General features: G+C 43.6%; 1 protein-coding gene across 8 annotated transcripts in view; it reads left to right on the top strand.

Moving 5' to 3' along the window:
• Positions 1-15585, top strand: part of CACNA1A (calcium voltage-gated channel subunit alpha1 A) — a 407588-nt gene that overhangs the window by 378267 nt on the left and 13736 nt on the right. For all 8 annotated transcript variants that reach the window (XM_077470422.1, XM_077470419.1, XM_077470424.1 and 5 more), the window contains one exon: positions 8870-9081. In XM_077470422.1, the coding sequence (XP_077326548.1) occupies positions 8870-9081 (212 nt within the window). The remainder of the gene's footprint in view (positions 1-8869; positions 9082-15585) is intronic.

Genomic DNA, 15585 nt, shown 5'->3' with positions numbered 1-15585 from the left:
GTACTCTAATGGGACTGTGACAGGTTACTCTGGTACTCTGATGGGCCGTGACAGGTTTACTCGGGTACCCTGATGGGCCGTGACAGGTACTCGGGTACCCTGATGTGCCGTGACAGGTACTCGGGTACTCTGATGTGCCGTGACAGGTACTCGGGTACTCTGATGTGCCGTGACAGGTACTCGGGTACTCTGATGGGCTGTGACAGGTACTCGGGTACCCTGATGGGCCGTGACAGGTACTCGGGTACTCTGATGGGCCGTGACAGGTACTCGGGTACCCTGATGTGCCGTGACAGGTACTCGGGTACTCTGATGTGCCGTGACAGGTACTCGGGTTCTCTGATGTGCCGTGATAGTACTCGGGTACTCTGATGGGCTGTGACAGGTACTCGGGTACTCTGAGGGCTGTGACAGGTACTCGGGTACTCTGATGAACTGTGACAGGTACTCGGGTACTCTGATGGGCTGACAGGTACTCTGATGGGGCTGTGTGACAGGTACTCGGGTACTCTGATGTGCTGTGACAGGTACTCAAATACTCTGATGGACTGTGACAGGTACTCTGATGGACTGTGATTGACAGGTACTATGAGGGGTGGTGACAGGTCCTCTTTAATTGGGGGGCAATCAGTGTGCTTGATGTGTACTGTAGGCGGTAACGAGATGTTACTGCAATCTCCTCCTCACACGCGATCGGTGTGAGGAGGAGAACCCGGTAACATCCCGTTACCGCAGTTTGTTTACATTTTTGTGATCGGCTGTGAAAGGATCACAGCCGATCACGTGGGTAAACAGCCGGCCAATGGCTGTTTACCAGCGTCGGTGACGAGCAGTGTTCCCGGGGAACACGCCGCCACCGACGTGCACGCGCAGCGCGCTCGCGATCGCGCGCATGCGCCGTGTACGTTCGGGGTGTGACCATCTGTGATCGGCCGTGACTTCATCACGGCCGATCACGTGGTAAACAGCCATAACGAATGGCTGTTCACCCCCTTCGGTGGCGAGCGGTGTCTCCGTGACACGCCGCCACCGAAGAAACAGGGATGCGCGCGCACGATCAAGCGCATCCCTGTTTAAACGGGAGGCCCGTCATATGACGGCCTCCCGCCACAATAGGTGCGCCGCCTGGCCGTCATTTGACGGCCGGCGGTCAGCAACTAGTTAATGCACAGGATGCAGGGTTCAGGAGTGCATGATGTACAGAGTGCAGTGGCCAGGAGTGTGTTACAAACAGAGTAAAGGGGTCAGGAGTGGTTACTGCACAGAGTACAGGGGTAGGATATGCATAATACAAACAGTTCAGTGGGCCAAAGTACTGCACAGGCTAGTGTAAATGGTACAATCAAAATGTATTCCTTCCTCCCAGTACACTTTCCCCCCCACCCCCAAACCCAAACTCCCCAAAGTACAGATCTCCTTCAATAGTTCAGATTCCCTACCCAGTACAGATTTCCACCCATAGCCCTAAACCTCCCTCAGCACAGGCCACCCCATCATTACAGTCCCCCACTACAGATACCCATCCCACCGCAACTGCTCAATACAGACCCCTTCCACCCAGTTTTTTCTCAGTAGAGACCCCATTCCCTCCAATACAGACCCCTTCCCCACAGTCTCCGTATGTGTGTGTTTTCTTACCTTACTTTTGTCATTGCTGGTACAGTGGTGTGAAAAAGTGTTTGCCCCCTTCCTCATTTCCTGTTCCTTTGCATGTTTGTCACACTTAAGTGTTTCGGAACATCAAACCAATTTAAACAATAGTCAAGGACAACACAAGTAAACTTTTTTGCAATTTGTAAATGAAGGTGTTTATTATTAAAGGTGAAAAAAAAATCCAAACCATCATGACCCTGTGTGAAAAAGTGATTGCCCCCTAAACCTAAATAACTGGTTGGGCCACCCTTAGCAGCAACAACTGCAACCAAGCGTTTGCGATAACGTGCAATGAGGCTTTTACAGCGTCCTGGAGGAATTTTGGCCCACTCATCTTTGCAGAATTGTCCTAATTCAGTTACATTAGAGGGTTTTTGAGCATGAACGGCCTTTTTAAGGTCATACCACAACATCTCAATAGGATTCAGGTCAGGACTTTGGCTAGGCCACTCCAAAGTCTTCATTTTGTTTTTCTTCAGCCATTCGGTGGTGGACTTGCTGGTGTGTTTAGGATCATTGTCCTGCTGCAGAACCCAAGTTCGTTTCAGCTTGAGTACACGAACAGATGGTCAGACATTCTCCTTCAGGATCTCTTGGTAGACAGCAGAATTCATAGTTCCTTTTATCACGGCAAGTCTTCCAGGTCCTGAAGCAGCAAAACAGCCCCAGACCATCACACTACCACCACCATATTTTACTGTTGGTATAATGTTCTTTTATGAAATGCAGTGTTCCTTCTACGCCAGATATACTTGGACACACACCTTCCAAAGAGTTCCACTTTTGTCTCATCGGTCCACAGAATGTTGTCCCAAAAGTCTTGGGGATCATCAAGATGTGTTGTGGAGAAATTGAGACGAGCTTTGATGTTCTTTTTGCTCAGCAGTGGTTTTCTCCTTGGAACTCTGCCATGCAGGCCATTTTTGCCCAGTCTTTTCCTGATGGTGGAGGCATGAACGCTGACCTTAACTGAGGCAAGTGAGGCCTGCAGTTCCTTGGACGTTGTTGTGGGGTCTTTTGTGACCTCTTGGATGAGTCGTCGCTGCGCTCTTGGGGTAATTTTGGGCGGCCGGCCACTCCTGGGAAGGTTCACCACTGTTCCATGTCTTCGCCATTTGTGGATAATGGCTCTCACTGTGGTTCGCTGGATTCCCAAAGCTTTGGAAATGGCTTTATAACCCTTTCCAGACTGATAGATCTCAATTACTTTCTTTCTCAATTGTTCCTGAATTTCTTTGGGTCTCGGCATGATGTGTAGCTTTTAAGGATCTTCTGGTGGACCTTACTGTGTCAAGCAGCTCCTATTTAAGTGATGCCTTGATTGTGAACAGGTGTGGCAATAATCAGGCCTGGGTGTGGCTAGAGAAATTGAACTCAGGTGTGGACAACCACAGTTATAGTATGTTTTAACAAGGGGGGCAATCACTTTTTCACACAGGGCCATGATGGTTTGGATTTTTTTTCACCTTTAATAATAAACACCTTCATTTACAAATTGCATTTTGTGTTTACTTGTGTTGTCCTTGACTATTGTTTAAATTGGTTTGATGTTCCGAAACAGGAAATGAGGAAGGGGGCAAACACTTTTTCACACCACTGTATTAACATAAACATACTCACTGACCCAGCGAATCCAGCATTGTCTTGAGGCCTCATTTATTAAGCCCACTAGGGGTGAAACGCATCTGAGGAATCTTTCCTGCAGGTAGAGAGCAGAGCTGAAGCTATCTTACATTACCTGGTTTAGTTTTGGTCACAGTGAGTTGACATCCTGTGTATGATCAGTTGCCATTTTTCTGTAGTATAGTATAGCCTGACAAGCTGTTGTGTACAATCAGCATCAGTTCAATACATGTAGTGTTGTCAAGGCTGGGCTCAGCCCTTGCTACTCTGAGCTGGCCGCTCAGCTGTCGGCTAATTGCCAGCTCCTGTCTCTCCACAGTGACTCACCTGTTGATGATATCCTGCTCGTCAGTCCTGTCTACTTAAGCCGTCCAGCCCAGATGATCTCTGCCTTCACCTTGGTCAACATTACAGAGACTACCTCCTGCGTTCCTGTTAAAGACTTGTTTAGCTGACATTCCTTCTGGCTCCAGATCCTGCTTGCTGTTCCACTACGCTGATTCCTGGATCCCCGACTTTCTGGCTTGTCTGACTATCCTTTCTGGTTACCGAACTTTGGCTATGTTTTGACTATATTTGTTCTATTTAATTTTATTATTAAACAAGTGTGATTTAACTGTACTTCTTTCTCGGTCTGATTCATGGTTTCTGACAGTAGGCGTAGGCCATGAATTCAGAAGATGCAGTCAATCCACTTGTTGGTAATATTTTTTTCAGATTGGATGAGCAGGATCACTGCATGGATCAGTTTGCCATGGTGTTACAAACGCTCCTGAGTTGCACGGTTCACCTGGAATCTCCCCCTGTGGCCTCTCTGGTAGAACCTGTGTTGCAGGCCATCCCTGCTGCTGCTCCAGTCTCTGTACAGGCACCTGCCTTGAGTATTACATCTATAAGGGGCATGTCTGGTTCCGCTCCGCTTCCCCGGTGATTTGGAGGCAATTGAGATCAACGCAGAGAGGGTTTCTCAATCAGGTTGAGATATACTTTGGGATGCTACCCCAGAGGTGTCCCACGGACAGAAGCAAAGTAGGTTTTGTGATATCTTTGCTTTCTGAGAGAGCCTTGGCCTGGGCAAACCTTCTATGGGAGACGCAAAAACCTTTTGTCTTGAGTTACCCTAAGTTTGTGGTTTCTTTTAAAAGGGTATTTGACATTCCCGAATGCTCCACTTTTGCTACCAAGTGCCTCATGTCCAGCAAACAGAGTACGAGAACTGTTGCCGATTATGCTATTGAATTCTGTACTCCGTAGTCTGGCAGCAGAGGTTGCTTGGAACAACAAGGATGAAATAGCAGCCCAAGATATACCCACTGAGCTGGAGAAGTTGATCACGTTTGCCATCCTCATTGACTCCAGACTCAGAGAGAGACTCTCTTTTAAGGAGCGCTTGCGGAAGTCTCCTGTACATTTGTCTCCAAGCTTTGAAGTCCCACCCTTGCCTCCCTCACCTTCCATGCCTCCTGGTACTGAGTCAGTCAGTGAAGGTTAACCCATGCACTTGGGCTTCTCGTGTCTCTCTGCGGATGAGAGAACCCTTAGGAGGAGGGAGAGATTGTGCCTTTATTGTGGCCAGGCAGGTCACTTTTTTAAGTCTTGTCCTACCCGTTCAGGGAACTCCCGGACCTTGTGGTCTTGTCACAGACAGACCTTAGGTGGCATTGTTTTGTCCGACATTATCCAGAAGGATAAGCCCCTGGTTTTGGTTACCCTTTCTTGGGCTGAGTCCTCCGTTGAGCTGCAGGCCTGTTCATTGATGCTGCCTTTGTATCGAAGCACTCGATGCTTCTGCATCTGCGTGACACTCCACTTGCCAATGAGGCTCTTGACGGAAAACCTCTACAGCCTGCCCATGTCACTCATGAGACTTTTACATTGTCCATGGCCGTAGGGGTTCTTCACCATGAGATAATCCAATTCCAAGTTATTTTCTTGCCTAAGTTTCTGCTGGATATTGGTTAACCTTGGTTACAGAGGCACAACCCCTCTTTTGATTGGCTCCATGCTGAGGTTCTTTCCTGGTCCCCACAATGCAGTAAGACATGCTTCCAGAAGGTAGCCAAGGTTCTGTGCACCTCTTCACTCTCCTCCCTGCTGGAGGAGTACCGCGATTTTAGCGATGTTTTTGACAAAGATCAAGCCTGTAGTTTGCCTCCACACCAATCGTATTATTGCGCAACTGACCTTCAATCTGGTGCCATATCCCCTCGTGGCCGGGTTTGCACTTTGTCGGTCTTGGAGGATAAGGCCATGGTGGAGTATGTTGCAGGTGCACTTTCTCAAGGTTTCATCTGAAAATCCTCGTCTCCTGCTGGTGCTGGTTTCTTCTTTGTGAAGCAGAAGAGTGGTGGTGATTGATTATAGGGGTCTCAATCGATTCACAATTAAGAATGCCTATCCAATTCTGTTGATTATTGCGTTATTTGACCACCTCAAGGGAGCAACTGTTTTCATGAAGCTTGATTTGAGAGGTGCACATACAATCTCGTGAGGATAAAATGGGGGCGACGAGAGAAAAACTGAGTTTAATACCAGAACAAGCCATTATGAGTACCTCATAATGCTTTGTGGCCTTTGTAATGCCCCGGCAGTTTTCCAGGAATTTATTAACGATGTCCTCCGAGATTTGTTGCAGTTATGTGTGGTGGTTTATCTCAATGATATCCTTATATTTTTCAAGTCCCTGGAGAGCCATCACACAGATGTCTGTCGTGTGCTTCAGAAACTAAGAGAGAACTATCTTTATTATAAATTGCAAAAGTCCGAATTCCATCAACAGGTTAAATTCCCGGGTTATGTCATTTCTATTTCTGTTTTTTCGATGGAACTTGAGAAACTTTCAGCAGTCCTACAGTGGCCCGACCCGTGAGTTTACGCCCTTTGCCACGTTTTCTTGGCTTTGCCAACTATTATCGGAAGTTTATTCGTAACTTCTCGTCTCTGGTCAAGCCCCTGACCGATATGACAAGGAAGGACGGTAACCCACAGAGTTGGTCTCCAGAGTCCATTAAGGCCTTTGAGAGTCTCAAGGTTGCCTTTGTTTCTGCTCCTGTGTTGGCACATTGCCTACATTACCTTTTATCCTTGAGGTTGATGCTTCTGAGACTGGAGTTGGCACCCTTCTGTCTCAACGTCCTAACTCTGAGAGCACTATGCATCCTTGTGGCTACCTTTTCAAGAAATTGTCATCTGCGGAGTGCAATTACGAGACTGGTGACAGATAGCTGTTAGCGATCATTTTAGCCTTGAAAGAAGAAAAAGAATGGAGTCATCTCCTCGAAAGTACCACTGTGCCAGTTCTCATTCTTACTGACCATAACAATCTCACATTTTTGTCTGAGGCAAAACGCCTCTCTACCAGAAGGGCATGATGGGCTCTTTTCTTGTCAAGTTTCAATTACATTGTCTCATTCTTACCCGGTACAAAGAATATAAGGGCTGATCCTTTGTCACGATAATTTTCCTCCACTTCCTCCCAAGATGGAGTCGGTTCCGGTTCCTGTGATTTCTCCTGATCATATTCTGGCTATGGTTCGCACCAGTCTCACTTCTTCTTTGGGTGGCAAAATACTTGCTGCTCAGGTCCATGCTCCTGAGAAACCCTGTGACCCCTGCTTTGTCCCAGAGTGTCTCCATACTGCCTTACTCCAGACTACCATTCTCCCGAGGCTGCTGGCCACCCTGGGAAGAATCAACTCTTTTGGGCCATTTCCCAACAATTCTGGTGGTCTAGACTATGTGCTGATGTAACTGCCTTCATAGCTGCCTGTTCCATTTGTGCTCAGAGTAAGACTCCATGACACCTTCCAATGGACATCCTACAACCCATACCAATGGAGAAAGGCCTTGGACCCACTTGTCTATGGATTTTATTGTGGAGTTACCCAACTCCCACGGCAACATAGTTATCCTTATGTTATGGTGTTTGACCAGTTCTCGAAAATGGAACTGGCTTCCATTTTTGCTCTGGAGACCTTTCGCTTACATGGGCTACCCAAGGTGATTGTCTCAGGCAGGGGTAGTCAGTTTGTGCCCCAGTTCTGGCGAGCCTTTTTTGCACAGTTGGGAATTCAGCTTGCTTTATCCTCTGCATATCACCCGCAGTCTAATGGTGCTGCAGAACGAGCTGATCAGTCCTTGAAACAATTCCTATGGTGCTATATTTCTGACCATCATAACAACTGGTCAGACCTCTTACCATGGGCAGAGTTTTCTCACAATAGTGCCTTGAATTCTCTTCCCGATTGTCCCTGTTTATGGCATACTATGGTTTCCAACCTTCCATGTTGCCTCACTCTTTTGTTCCGCAGAGTATTCCTGCATTAGAGGAGCATCTCCGTGGTCTTCGTACCATTTGGGCACAAGTCCAGGAGGCTTTGTGACATGTTAATGATAGGTACAGACTCAATGCTGACCGCAGATGCCTGCCTGCGCCTTCCTACCAAGGTTTGGCTGTCATTTCGCAACCTCCGACTTTGTGTTCCCTCTCAAGTTTGCACCTCGGTTTATTGGGCCTTTCTGTATTTTTCACAGGATTAACCAGTGGCTTACACATTAGATCTTCCTTCTATTATGCGTATCTCAAATGTATTTCATGTCTCCTTATTAAAACCTTTGGTCTGCAACTGCTTTACCACCTTTACCACCTCGGTGCCATGTCCTCACCCTGTACAGGTTGAGAACCATGAGGAGTTTGAAGTACAGTCCATTGTTAACTCTCATAGGTTCAGTGGGCGGATAGAGTACCTTGTGCATTGGAAAGGGTATGGTCCGGAGGAATGCTCTTGGGTCTCATCCTCATATGTACATGCCTGAGGAGGGGGTACTGTCAGGGCTGGGCTCAGCCCTTCCTTCTCTGAGCTGGCCGCTTAGCTGTCGGCTAATTGCCAGCTTCTATCTCTCCACAGTGATTCACCTGTTGATGATATCCTGCTCGTCAGTCCTGCCTACTTAAGCCATCCAGCCCAAATGATCTCTGCCTTCGCCTTGGTCAACATCACAGAGACTATCTCCTGCGTTCCTGTTAAAGAATTGCTTGGCTGACATTCCTTCTGGGTCCAGATCCTGCTTTCTGTTCCACACCGCTGATCACTGGCTCCTCGACTTTCTGGCTTGTCCGACTATCCGTTCTGGTTACTGAACTTTGGCTTTTTTGACTACGTTTGTTCTATTTACTTTCATTGTTAAACAAGTGTGATTTAACTGTACTACTGTCTCGGTCTGATTCATGGTTTCTGACAAGTGTTGGCTGATATCAGTGATAGGTACATTAAAGTGACACTATTTCTTTGTCTAAATCTGTTGCTAGTTTGCATGATAAATGTCAGTGTCTACCTTTCCTGCCCTCCTTCCTAGAAGCATGTTAGGCTCAATCACAAAGCTAACACACCAGGATAATTATCCTTATGTTTAAAAAAAATAACTGCTTTTTTGAATTTTCAGTTGAATCAAAGGAGATTTGAAAACTACAGTCATGTAAAGTAAAGATCCTTTGTGAATTGTGAAAATACAGACTTTGCACTTTGAAAGATGCAAAACAAATGTAAAATAAATGTAAAGCCTTCTTACATCTTTTTATGTAATACTTCAACAGGTCTTGGTACAGAGCTCAGTACCACCACACAATCATGTGATCTGCCTTCAGAAGAACGTGGACGTACCCGGGACCGAAAGCATCACCACCATCACCACCATCATCACCACCACCATCATCACCATCCTGGATCTGAAAGGGAGCGCCTGGAGTACGGGAGACCTAGTTCTCGCTCTCCTAGTGCAGGTCGAGATTACACTCCACATAGACAGGTGGGTCCAATATTTCACGCTGTGTAACATATGGGGTAGCGTAATAAAATGATTTAACTAGTAATGTGTAGGGTTTGAAGAACAGTAATGATATGGAAGCCACAGGAAACCATAACAGCCAATCATCTCCCATAAGTTATGTTTTCTTATTGGTTGATATGGGTTAATGCACACTGCTGTGCTTTAGAATTTATAACAAACTCCTAATAGTGAGCCACGTAACTTACTGTGGCAGGATCTTAATGCTGTTGTCTGGATGTCCTTTAGTGATAAACAGCTAGAGTAATCATCCAACGTTTCTCATGCCAAAGAGGAGTCCCTAGCCCTCAACCAACACTTGAAACTGTGTAAATGCTGGAATTAGTGGGAGCGTCAAGAACTAAACTAAAATAGGATTTTTGTACTCACCTTAAAATCATTTTCTCAGGGTCCATTGAGGGATACATCTGGTTGATAATTAGTAACCAAGGATTATAAAGTTACCTACAGCAGAATCAACACTGAGCACATAGAACACTGAAGGCCTTCCTCTTTTTTTTTTATTATTATTTTTATTAAGTATTTCACCTTTAAACATAGCAACAAATTGGTGAATACGATAGGAATTGCCTTAAGTTGGCCACACAGGGCTGTATAACAGTAACATGTAAGTATCCTAACAAAAAACAATTACTCCTACCTATCCAATAAACCCCTCTCATCCCCTCCCATCCAACCCTGAAACTTGCCTCCTTTCCAACCTTAAAGCCCTGAGTGGCTGGAGCAATGAAGTGGTATAATTCAGTTTCCATAGCAAATGTATAATAGCTGGATGGGCCCCCTCAGCCCATCGCATAAAATGGATTCAAGACAGTAATCTCTTAGACCATTAAAGTAGAGAACTCTAATGTTAATGTCATCTATTGATCAGTTTTATCCAAGCCCTTGTCCTGCCTGTTGTATAAGAGTAATTCCACAGGTAATTTCCAGTCCTCATCTGAAAATTACCCCACATTGGTAGAGGAATCAACCATGCCTGCCAAAGCTTAGTAAATTTATTTTCACAATCCCTGGAGATATATGTGTCTTTATGGAAGGGGATGATGGAATTGACCAACCCCTTCCAGAAGGACACAGTTGGAGGAGTTAGCTTCTTCCAATGTAGCAGGATAGCCTTGCGGGTATAAAATAATAAAACATTGAGTAGGGTTCTATGTGCGTTAGACAGGACCACAGCATCCACTAAGCCAAGAAGACACACCAAGATGGACTGAGGGATTGGAATGGTAAGGATTTCTGTTATGCAGTTCAGCACAAGGCCATCCTCTTTAACACTAAAACTCATCCCACCTCACACCTGTTCAGCTGTAGCAAGCAATCCAAAAAGAAAAAGCATATGAGGGTAGGGAGCTGTGTCCCTCAATAAGAAAATAAATTTAGGGTGAGAACAAAAATCTATTTTCTTTATTGTTCACCGAAGCACAAAGCTTTACTGACAATAAGCAACCAAAGGACACCCTCAAGCAGTCCATACTGAGAGGTGGGCACACCCAAACAACACAGGCAAATCAGCTCCCGCAAACAAAAAAAAACAAGACTAAAGGACAATAAATAGCTGTTTGCAGAACCTTTCAGCTGAAACTACCATCTGTAAAGGCAGATACATCAACCTTGTGGAACATCAACATCATGTAAGCAGAAGACCAGGTTGCAGCCTTACATATCCAAGACATATCCTGTTGATGAAAAACCCCAAAAACACTCACTGCCCTAGTGTAGTGGGCTTTAAGAGGAAAACAAGGCACTTTATCTATAACTTAAAGGCCTGGAAAACAATCTGTGTACTTAATTTAGAAATCGTGGATCTGGAAACTGGAGAACCTCTTTCGGGAATTTTTGGAATAATAAACGGAAATTGCTTTTGTCTAAAAGAAACAGTGGCCAAGAGGAAAACCCTAACACCACATGCAGACAATGGATATAGACCTCATTAGGGTGTACCTGTGCTGTACAAACACCAAAGTAACAGAATATCCTCATTAAGGTGAAAAGCAGAGATCCCTTTGGGCAAAAAAAATGCTTTGGCCTCAAAACAATTTTGTCCTTATCTTCAAATGGGGCTTCATACAGAACATTGCTGAATAATCAGAGAGCCTTCTAACTACAGTAATGATTCACAAGCAAGGCAAGCTTATAGAATAACAAAGTCAATTAAATGTACCGAATAGTTTCAACTGGAGGTCTTTGTAGTACCAACAACACTAGATTTAAATTCCATTGTTGGAGTTTGGGCTGAACGGGATGCAATGTGTGAAGTGCTTTGTATGAAGGAATCAGTGGATTATTAGCAAAGGGATTGCTCTAAAAGAACAGACAGGACAGACTAATGACCCTGGGTGGTGCTAAGGGCCAAGTGTTAAAAAAAAAAGACTTTCACATGCAATAATAAATGTTGCAGGTGTAGAAAGACCTTTCCCTAAAAGGAGTCTGGGAGAACTGCAAGCGATGTGATGGAATCAGAGATTGGGGAAGAAAATGATGTGGTGCTAAATCTAGTAAATTGTTGAACAATACATAAAAATAATTATAATTACAAAAAAGAAAAAAAAGCGTGTGTCTCAAAGTCCAATTCAATAACAGTGATATTCAGAAAAAATCCAACTATCAATGTGCTAGATAAATAAAAATAACAATACCATAATATATTAAATGCTTAATCAGCGAGATAAAAAAATGTATAAAAAAGTGACCAAAATGCCCAAAAACTGGTCAGTACAGCCAATCACCAGGGCTCTATATTCAGAAGATGCATAGATATAAAAGTCCCATCAAAAGTTGTTTAGATATCATACAGTGAAATAGAACATTCCTTGTAATTCAATGAAAACAATCCTGTGCTCCACCAATGTGCAGGGTGGCAGCTCACCTGAAAGAGTGTTCACACGGGGTCATATAACACTTTTTGTTGGTACACTGGGTTTTTTCCAAAAAGTGATGCAGAGCTCTCAGTTTCTCCTCTTCATAATCATCACATGCAATAACAATGGAAATTCGTATAATGTAGTATTTTGAGTACATTTATTGAAATAAATAATAAATTCCATAAAAAGTTACACTCAACAGTGAGTGTAGCTCGCAGCTGGGTCATAAAGGGAACGCTGAAGATTTCAAATTCCAGTCTTGCCCGTGACTAGAAGTCACATCACCCGGCTCCTACTCCAAAATAAATTTACTAAAAATACTACACTCTATGAATTTCCATTGTTATTGCATTTGATGATTACGGAGAGCAGAAACTGAGAGCTCTGCATCGCTTATTGGAAACCCATGTACCAACAAAAAAGAGTTATGTGACCTATGTGTGAACATAGGTCCACTCTTTCAGGTGAGCTGCCATTCTGCACATTGGTGGAGCACAGGATTGGTTTTGAAGTCACTGAATTACAAGGATTGTTCTATTTCACTGTAGGATATCTACACAACTTTTGACATTTATATCTATGTATCTTACGAATATAGAGCACTGGTGATTGGGTGCACTGCCCGGTTTTAGGGCATTTTAGACACTTTTTTTATATGTTTTTTTTTTCGCACTGATTAAGTATTTATTATAATATGGTTTTGATGTTTTTTTTATTTAGCACATTGATAACTGGAATTTTTCTGGATATCACTGTTATTGAATTGGACATTGAGACACACACTTTTGTTTTTTTATTAATCATTATTATTATGTATTGTTCAACAATTTACTAGATTTAGCGCCACATCATTCTCTTCCCCAGTTTATTGTATTGTGTATGTGGAGACACAGCTAGGTTTTGACAGCTATTTCCTTGATTACATCATTTATTACTGTGTATTGGGTAGCACATGAGTGACCTGTTGCATCCTTATGGAATCAGAGATCCATCCAAAAGCCTTCAAGGTCTGCATCATGATAAACACATTGGATTCCAAGGTTAGAGAGGTCTGTTTCCGCAGCAGCAGATTGTCCAGATATCAAATGACTGGAATACCTCTGAGATGAAGAAGGCCCAGAACTTGTGCAAGGACCTTTGTACTCCCAGGGCCAAGGCCAGGCTGAATGGAGGGACCACAAACTGATAATGATTGTTGCCCATTTCAAAGCAACAAAATGGTTGGTGACCTGGACAGAGGAGAATGTATAAATATGTATCCTTTATGTTGATGAATAATAAGAAGCATCTATGATAAAAAGAGACAATAATTGACTGAATAGATGTTATTCAAAACTTCTGAGAACGAACAAAGATATTGGGAGTGTTGAAATCCAACATAGCACATTGGCCTCTTTTGGGTTTAGGAAATGTAAACAGGTTTGAATAAAAAAACAATATTTGGTTTGAAGAAACAGGAATGGAAACTCTCTAGTTCAACAATCCTTGAATAGCTAAAAGAGGGTTTGTCAGATGTTGCTAAAAATGCCAAGCAAAAAATCAAGCTGGAAGACGGAGGCAAAACTCAATTTTTTATCTTTGTATACAACCTCCTGCACCCATGCATTGGCTATGCAAACTTACCAAATCTCTGCAAAAGCCATCAGACGTCCTTCCACCTTTGATGTTGCTGGTGGAGATAGACTTTCATGCTGAAGCAGATTTATCCACAGGTTTGCCAAGGATGTTTAGAATTCACATTTAGAATACGGGTGGATCCAGGAACAGAGACCTGACTTGGAGGAATGGAACGAACATTTTGATGCATAATAGCAAGGCTTTGACCTGAGCATTGACCCTTATTTTTGTGTAATATTAAACTACCTGGGCAAGGATCCCTAGTGGAATATGTGAAATAAATGTGTAAGAAAATAAAAATGTGTAGAAAAATAAGTAGAAAAAGGGGATAGCTGCTGCTATTAATAGTGTGTGATCTCACATACCATATGCAATAAATATAAATTAAAAGCTGTCCTCATCCTATGTGCAAATATAAGCAAAGTGCAATATCCACATATAAATGCAAAATTCATATATCCAATCGATAAACTTGCAAAGGTACATGAAACATTTAAATTTTAAAAATGTGCAAAAGTCCCTCATATGTTGATCTTGTTTATTTTTTTTTTAATTTCCCCCTGTGGTATCTTCTCTCTTCCCCTCCTTCTGCATCCCTCCCCTCCCTTCCTGCCTCTCCTACACCCCCCCCCCTTTTTTTTCTCTCTTCGGGAACGTCTTGGGAGGCTGGTGGGAGACCCCCTACATTTTATTGGCATCTCCCTTGTTTTTTGCATGTAACCATTTCTTTGTCCCATTTACTTTTTAACTTTTACTCCTCTCCCATTAGGCATTGCCACATTGTTTTCATTGGTTAATAAAGCAAACTGGGGGAGCCCCCTCCTTGCCCTACAGCTGCCCCCTACTGGTATTATTCTTGCAAATATGTTGCATTAGACCTTAGATGTTTGATCTGTTGACCATCTTGGGATGGTCATCCAGCATACTTTTCCTGATCATCGGCAATCCTGTTTCTGTCACACTTGTCTGGGCATCCACCTTGACATACGTGTTAGAACTGCATACTACTTAGTTCTCTATTGACAGCTTCAATGTTTGTTTATTAATGCTAGTCTAACTTGAATTTATACAGTTATGCTCTCTGTTTCACTTGATAACATTATAACATTCATGGCTACCTAATCTTCACGTGTTCACCTTGCTCCCAGACATCACAAGTGACCCCCACATATGGTGAGGCTCTGGCATATTACCACCCCCTGCCTTTGACAGCACTTTCTTCTTCTCTTTCTCTCTTTCCCTTCTTCATCCCTATACCCCCCTTCTCCCCATCCCCCCCCCTTGGGCTGACACTGGGGACTCCTTCTCTCTGGTCCCATCTGATCTCCCATTTAACAAGGGTGATTTTTTGCTACCTTGCCCATCCACCTTTACAATGGCATCCTCTGATTTTATATTCGTCTCTCATAATGTCCAGGGATTCAATTTACCGGGAAAAAATGGAGATTACCCTTTACTTATTTATCTTCCATTCATGCACACATAGTATATTTGCAGGAAACAAGGCTTTCACCATTCTCGTGTCGTAAGTATTTACATGCTGCCAAGTTTACCAAGCCAACTTCAATGAAAAGAAACATGGTGTGTTTGTAGCCTTTCATAATAATACGCCATTTTCTTGCAAGTTATAAAACTCAAACAGTTAGTAGATATATCCCGCTCCAGGTTTCTATTTTTGACACTGAAATGACCATAGTTAACTACTGCGCTCCTCATCATCACCAACATCGATTCTTTTCCCATCTCCTTCACCTCATCTCCACACATCAACAAGGTACTCTTTTCCTCATGGGAGACACTAACATGGTCCTTGACCTTAGGCTAGATAAATCCACTACTGTAACCCATCCCTCTAGACAAACTACCCTTAAAGCCAATATTGATAAAATTACTGACTTACTTTCAGACAACAATTTGGTTGATGTCTGGAGACATTACAACCCTAGAACCAGGGACTACACGTTTTATTCCACTCCTCTCGACAGTT

Source organism: Lithobates pipiens, unplaced genomic scaffold (assembly GCF_037356315.1).
Source record: "Lithobates pipiens isolate NorthernLeopardFrog02 unplaced genomic scaffold, aLitPip1_a1.2 Scaffold_8, whole genome shotgun sequence".
Lineage (NCBI taxonomy): Eukaryota > Metazoa > Chordata > Amphibia > Anura > Ranidae > Lithobates > Lithobates pipiens.
Note: the sequence above shows the minus strand (reverse complement) of the source record. Positions and strands in the feature narration are given on the sequence as shown.